At 38.5% G+C, this 7,873-nt stretch overlaps 1 protein-coding gene across 1 annotated transcript; it reads right to left on the bottom strand.

Moving 5' to 3' along the window:
* Positions 1-6,937: 6,937 nt before the first annotated feature.
* LOC109569501 (olfactory receptor 51I1-like) lies at positions 6,938-7,873 on the bottom strand. The gene has a single exon (XM_019974865.2). The coding sequence runs from the start codon at positions 7,871-7,873 to the stop codon at positions 6,938-6,940; it is 936 nt and encodes a 311-aa protein (XP_019830424.2).

The raw sequence follows: 7,873 nt of genomic DNA on the forward strand, positions 1-7,873 counted from the left end.
GTTGAAATCTCATTCAGTAAGATCAGTGCTTCCTTGATAATTAAAAGCAAACTAGTGAGATGACATCATAGTGGAGACTGGCTCCTGGACACTAAGGAAAGGGAAGAACAAGACAAAGTCACAGATTAATGTGGTTAAATGTCTCATGGCTGAAAACTGACAGATGATCATCATCAGGAAATTCCCACTTACAAGGAGGTGATAGCATCCAATGGGAGGAAGTTCAAGGTTAGTAGAAAATTATCCCTATGAATGGTAGTGCCCTTGAATCTGCTAAGGGAGAAATGGCTGTCAAGTCTTGGTACAAAAATGCATGAGCCTGGAAAGCTGCTGTGGAGAAGGCGTGTATAGGCAATCTCAGCATACTGTCTGCTGTGCTTAGTCACTCAGTCCTATCTGATTCTTTCTGTCCATGAGGATTCTCCAGGCAAGAATACTGGAATGGGTTGCTACACCCTCCTCTAGGGAATCTTCCCAACCCAGAGATTGGACCCAGGTTTCCTGCATTGCAGGTGGATTCTTTACCAGCTAAGCTACTAGGGAAGCCCAGCATAAGATATGGGATAATGTCAGTAATAGATGAATAGAGATATTTTTTGATAAGTATCTAGATATAAGGCAAAAGGTCACTATATAAAAACAGTGAAAAATACCTGATAAACATATATGGATATATAAATAATTGAGTTCCAAAGCAAGCCTGAGAAGTGGTGATGACCAGAGCCTGGAGCAAGAGTCCCAAAAAGATAAACTAGAAAAGAATAGAACTTGGACACTCACTGGTGTTAGCTGTTTTGGGCTTTGAAAGGACTAGGAAGCACCTTCACAGATTATGCGTAAAGGACAGAATACAGTAGGAACCAAAGTTGGTGTATTAGTATGGAGACTTTCAGGCTCGTGAAAAGACTGCCATGATGATCTTCACAATCTCTCAACTCACAGTTCTCAAAGACAACTGATCTGACCCACTGGGACTTCTTTCTGGCCAGACAAATCTCTGAATACATTGCGACAAAAATAGAAACCTAAGCAGACTGTCAAGGAAGGTTTTCTTGGGCAGGAGAGGAAGGCAAGATAAAATGGGGAAAATGATAAAATGACTTCTCTAAATTGAGTCCGTTTGAAGCTGAGCACTGTCTAGATCAGGAATAACAATAGAGTTCTAGACTGGCAGGGTAGGAGGGGCTCTACAGGCATTTTTCAACTCATTGATCCGACACACAGACACATACCCACACACATATCTACTCACATGTTTGCACATGTACATAGTTCCATCCTTGCTGAAATCCTGTCTGAACTTGCCTGATGTGAACTATTATCCAACCACTGCTGAATATAGGACCTTGGCAACACAGATCAACTGCAGGTCAAAAAACATACTTTCTCCTATAAGTAGTCAATGCAATCACCAAATGCCCTGGTCTTCTCTCTAAGCTAGTTAAATTACGTTAAGTGCTGCAAAAGGAAAGTTCATAATACAATGAGAAGGAACTAGAAGGAATAAACCTACTTTATTCTAAGAGTCAGGGAAACTTACTTCAGAAAATAACATTTCAGCTATTTCCCAAGGAATTAATGGACTTTTTTCAGGCTAAATGGAGAATTTAACTGTAACAAACTATAGAAAAAATTACTACACTGTGAGTATATAAGGCCCTACATTGTCAAAGACTAAAAGAAATAATGGAGGAAGTGAAAACTGTTGATGTAATATGATATCAAAATTGTTGATTTTTCCCATAATTTTTACTCTCATGAAAATATGAGAAGAAAACATGAAATAAAAGACCATTGTCTGCCTAAATCTAGGATCCTTGTGCACCTGTCTTGGTCTGATGCAGTTTACCTCAGTAAATATTAGCTTAGGGAAAACTCTGTGTCATGGGTTGTACTAAAATTTAAGGCATGGAAATTCAGGGACACATTATTGACCTCAAGAAATTATCATGTATATCAGAACTTCCTTTGGTTGAGAAACTTGAGAGATACTTCTGAACCCTACTCGTAATGGTCTTTTCCCTGTTCGCTCCTCACTTCCAGATGGCTAACATAACTTTCTTAACCCTTTCAAGGACCAAATATAGGTCTGCCTCAGGATAGAATCTGTCTGTCAATGCAGGAGACGCAAGAGACTCATGTTCGATCCCTGGGTAGGAAAGATCCCTTGGAGAAATGCAAGCAATCCACTCTGATGTTCTTGCCTGGGAAATCCCAAGGACTGAAGAGTCAGATGCAGCTGAGCACACACCACTGAGTAAAGCGGCTCTTCTATGTGTAGCCTCACTGTACTCTTAATCCTACTGCACCCTACTTCTTGCCTATCTCACTCCCAATGACCTGATATTGGAAAGGACAGTCTTGAAGGATACTTGAATCTAGGGTTTCCCTTCCCCTGTTAAAAGCTGTCTTCCCTGCTTCTTCATGCTCTCTTTTGTTTTCTTTCTTTTTTCCCTTACCTTTATTTATTATTATTTTGCTTTTTTTCATTCTTCCTATACTCAAGAATCTTCTCAGACAAAACTCAGATCTTTTTAAAGAAGATATTAAAAGGCAATTATTCCCCTGAGTTTAGGATTTGTATGACAAGAGTGTTTCAGTTTTAGAGAGGTTAAAAGGCATAATTTAGTCTATTGCACACATAAGAAACAACAAATCCTTAGAAAGAAAAGTATGCGATCTAGTTCATGCTACATCTCTGAAAGCGAACAGAATTAGAAATGAATGCTACGTGCTTTACTTACTTAAGCACTTGTGAAGCTTCATTTATTTATGTTTAAAGAGAGAGATATGAATACCTACGTCTCAGAGTGACTCTAGGTGTTTAATGTGAGCTTTGAGCAATCACTGAATGTTACTACCCCTTGCTCTTTCTACCTCCACCCTCAGGCATTATCAGAAGGAATCATCCAAAGTCAGTTTGCCCCCACATTTCTATTAATATTGATATACTTTTGTCATTGTCTCACTCATACTCAGACCATATCTGTGAGGGAAGCAAGGACACAAGGACTTCCCACTTAACAGATGAGACTATAAAGAAGATATATGCATTGCATGACCAACTGAAGACAGTACGATGACTAAGCTCTTTCTGAAATCCATGACAGTTGGATGTTTTTATTTTGTTCTTCATCTGCTACCAAGTTTAGAAAAATCTTCTCATCCTGTCACATAGGCTCAGGAAGCTAGAAAGATGGCCAGTGACTATGGAAATATCTAGAGGGCAAATTGTGGGGTAGAGTTGAGGCTCTTGGCAATTGCTTCTGAAAGCTGCTTCAGGAGGCAGGGCAATTGCTTCTGAAAGCTGCTTCAGGAGATTATGGGCTTGAGTACTCACCACAAACAGACCTGACCTCTGAACGTCAAGTAGGACTAGGGACCTCAGTTTACCAAGTCCCAGCCATCTTAGCTTTAATACTTCCCTTATCCTAGGGGGATGCTGTGCCCTTCTTTGTCAGCTGATCAGCTCTGGTGAGTGGAGGAAGAGAGAGGGACTTGGGTTCCCTGAGGAGAAATTACTTAGCTAATTACATCGCTTCTTTTCAATGTCCAGGGATCCTTGAAAGAAACAAGCAAGTGTACTGAGTCAGTACTTCTGTGAAATGAGTATAATAATAGTAATAATAATTGAATGCATCCTGTATGAAAATGAGATAATTCATATATACAAATTGCTTAGAAAATTGTCTAGATTATCAGAAGTACATCATAAGGGCTAGCTATTATTATAACTATTATAAGAAAATTATATCCCAGAGAAATTATATATTCCTCTACTATGATCATTGACTATGGCTTTTGCAAATATATATTTAATATATAAGGAACAGGGTACAAAAATGTTGATATCCATAAATATCAAGGATGTTTAATATCAGGAGATGACAGGATCCAAGGGGTTATATTATTGTGAGAAAAAGTTCCAGATTGAGTTAGAGTCAAGGGAAGGGGAGATTGGTCAGAAAGGTATAATGAATAGGGCTTCCAAGCATAAAATGACTGTGGAAGAGCTAGTAGAAAATGAGCATTTCCAGAATCCAATGTTAAAATGATTTAAAATTGCTGAGCAAAATGAGTTTTGATTATATGTAGATGGCTACTTCATGTGCTAATTTTCTTACTGACAAGAGGGAAAAAAGAGTTGGCTTAAAAATTCTACCATTTATAGAACCTTTTTAAAATTATTGAGGTATAGTTGGTTTACAATGTTGTGTTAGTTTCTGCTGTACAGCAAAGTGGAATATACATATATATATATATATATATATAGAGAGAGAGAGAGAGAGAGAGAGAGAGAGAGAGACTGCAGCCCACCAGGCTTCTCTATCAATGGGATTCTCCAGTCAAGGATACTGAGGACTACTGATCAGGGAAAAAAAAAAAAAGTGTGAGTATGACTGCTCATTGGCAATGTACCTGGTCAATATAGTGCTATAATTGCAATATATAGTGATTCTTCTAATGGTTCTGGGAAAAGGAAATTGAAAAAAAAATTCTGGAAATTATTCACCATTTTAGATGCCATTAAGAACATTTCTAATTCATGGGAAGAGGTCAAAATGTAAACATTAACAAGAATTTGAAAGAAGTATTAACCCTCATGAGTAATTTGGAGGGGTTCAGGACTTCAGTGGAGAAAGTAAGTGCTGATATAGTTGATTTAGCAAGAGAGCTAGAATTAGAAGTGGAACCTGCAGATGTAACTAAACTGCTGCAACCTCAAGATGAAAATTCAATGGACGAGGTGCCACTTTGCATAGATGAGCAAAGGAAGTTATTTCTCAAAATGGAATCTACTCCTGGTGAAGGTGCTTTGAAGGCTGTTGAAATTAAAACAAAGAATTTAGAATATTACATAGACTTAATTGATAAAGCAGTGGCAAGGTTTGAGACTGACTCCAATTTTGAAAGCAGGTATACTTTGGGTAAATTAGTATCAGAAATCAAACATATTATAGAGAATTGCTTCATAAAAGGAAGAGTCGACTGATGCATGTTAACGTACTTTACAAAATTGCCACAGCCTCCCCAAACTTCAGCGACCACCACCCTGATCAATCTGCAGCCATCCACATGGGAGCAAACCCCTCCAGCAGCAACAAAATTAAGACTCACTGAAGGTTTAGCTAATCATTAGCATTTTTTAGCAATAAAATATTTTTATTAAGGTATGTGCATTGTTTTTTAGACCTAATTCTATTGCACACTTAATAGACTATAGTATAGTATAAACATAACTTTTTGTATACTGAGAAACCAAAAAAAATTGTGTGACTTGCTTTATTGTGATATTACTTACTGTTGTCTGGAACCAAACCCACAATATCGCTAAGATATGCCTATATATTATATTATGAAATCATGTATTGACCTTTTTATTTTAGTAGTAAACAAAATATGTTAAGAGAAAAATAACCTTAATTAGAAACAAAATTCAGATATAGCCTAATGAAGTAAAAAATAAAAATTATCCATATCTTTCTTTGGGTGATATAAACATAAGAGATAAGGAAATATGTGTAGACCTTTATTCATTCATTCAATAATTAATTTATTCATCTACCAAATATTTACTGAGTAGCTAGTATATTTCAGGCATGTCTGGAATCACTGGAGGTACATAATGAGAAGAGAAGACAGAGTCCATGCCTTATTTAAATTAAAGTGTAGTGGACCAGAGAGGCATTTAAAAGATAAAGCAATATAAAAATAATTTCTTGATTACAACTGTGATGTGTGGTATGAGACAAACAATAAGAAGTAAAAAATATGACTAGTCCTCATAGCCACGAATGCTACTATGGGAAAGATAGAAACAGGCCCTTAGGAATCCAAGAAAAATAAGGTATCAGAAAAATTTACCTTCCCATATTACCCTGCTAACATTCAGTCTACAATGACTCAGACTCAGTCAGCTTCTAAAAACCTAACATTTCAAAGTCTCAAGTGGACAAAGGATATCCTAGCATTAGCAAACTTATCCCCTCTGCTTTCCATGTCATCATCTTCATGAGAAATTCTTCCAATAAGGTCTTAGCAGGAGAATTAGTCTTATTCCCCAAAGTCAGTATTCCTCAAGAAGTTTGCAGACTCCTGATTCACAAAACTCTTCCATCTAGACTTATTCTCAATACCTATTCTCAGTTATAGGACTTTGGTTTTAGTACCTAGCTTGATTCTAATTGTCCCAAAGTTTGAACAGGTTTCTAGGACAAACACAGATATAGGATCTGTCCACACTATGAAATATTCTCAGGAAAAAAATCCAGATGTATCAGCAACAAAGAAATAACAAATCACACACACACACACACACACACACATTTGTTAATACTTCTTGTACAACAATTTGACCACATAAAAATAGCTATTTGTTGGTATATGTAACAACACATACTAAATTGATAACAGTACTAACTCTTTTGAAGGAGTCAATGATATTGCGAAGAGAGGAGCAAAAGGAATTCTCACTTTATGTGTATTGCTTATAAAATTTGAAGAATGACATTCAACACTCTCTTTTGTTATAAACATAATAAAATCCTCCTGTTTCAGACAAATTCTTTACCATCTGAGCCACCAAGAAAGCCTTGGGTACATATGTAATATATACATTATATGTATATATACAACAAAATAGAAAAAGCATGAAAGTATGAATCTAGGGCCATGCTAAGATTTGGAATTTCTGTGTTAAAGAGTAGGTGCCTTTTAAGCTGACACATAAATAGTTGACAAAACAGTAAACAGTACTATTTTAGATGACAACATGGAGTACAGGAAAATGAACACTCTCTAATACATATTCATCAACATGCAGCTTTATCAAGCTTTCCAACTTTGAAGGTGATGAGTACTTTCTCCCTCCCTGGACCCCTTGGATGATGACACTGAATGCTTTGAGGGTAACTCTCTCATTGCCCCAAGTCCTTTCTTATTTTCTTTGAAGAAAGAGTCGGATTAGCCCCTGGCGAATCTGCTTGGTTTTAACACTGTAGATGATGGGATTGAGCACAGGAGGCACCAGAAGATAGACGTTGGCCAGGAACAGACGGACAGCAGGTGCAGCCTGCTTCACAAAGCGGTGCACCAGGGCCACACTGATCATGGGCACGTAGTACACGAGGACCGCACACATATGTGAGACACACGTGCCAAGGGCCTTCCGTCGTCCCTCCCCTGAGGAAATGCCCAGCACTGTGTACAGGATCAGCATATAAGAGATGACGATGAGCAATGAGTCCAGTCCAAAGGTAGAAGTCACAATGCAGAGCCCCAGAATGCTGTTGGGGCGAGTGTTCCCACAGGGCAGCTGGATTAGATCTGAGTGAAGACAATAGGAGTGGGAGAGGACATTGTGGCCACAGAAGGGCAGACGCTTCAGGAGAAAAGGCAATGGAAACATGAGCGTCACACTCTTTAGTCCAAGAACAGCAGCAGACCCAGCAATACGGGGCAGCGTCAGGATGGCGGTGTACCGAAGTGGGTTGTAGATGGCCACAAAGCGGTCCACAGACATGGCCAGCAGAACTCCTGACTCCATGATGGAAAATGAATGTATGGAGAACATCTGCAAAAGGCAGGCTTCAAAGCAGATCTCATTGGCACCAAAAAGGAAGATGCCCAGCACAGTGGGCAGGGTAGAAGCAGAGACACCAAGCTCTGCAAAGGCTAGCATAGCTAGGAATAGATACATTGGCTGGTGGAGGGAGGTATTTTTCTTGATCACTGTCAGAATCAGACTATTGCCCACAAGAGCCACAAGATACATGGTACAGAATGGAAAGACAAACCAAGGGTACAGGGTCTCCAGGCCAGGGAGACCAGTCAGCAGAAAATATTTTGGGGTAAATTGACTACTGTTGAACAT

The sequence above is a fragment of the Bos indicus genome, chromosome 15, assembly GCF_029378745.1.
Source record: "Bos indicus isolate NIAB-ARS_2022 breed Sahiwal x Tharparkar chromosome 15, NIAB-ARS_B.indTharparkar_mat_pri_1.0, whole genome shotgun sequence".
NCBI lineage: Eukaryota > Metazoa > Chordata > Mammalia > Artiodactyla > Bovidae > Bos > Bos indicus.

What these genes read in the sequence shown, in the direction of transcription:
- LOC109569501 (XM_019974865.2), bottom strand. Translation starts at nt 7,873, where the DNA reads ATGTTCAACAGTAGTCAATTTACCCCAAAATATTTTCTGCTGACTGGT.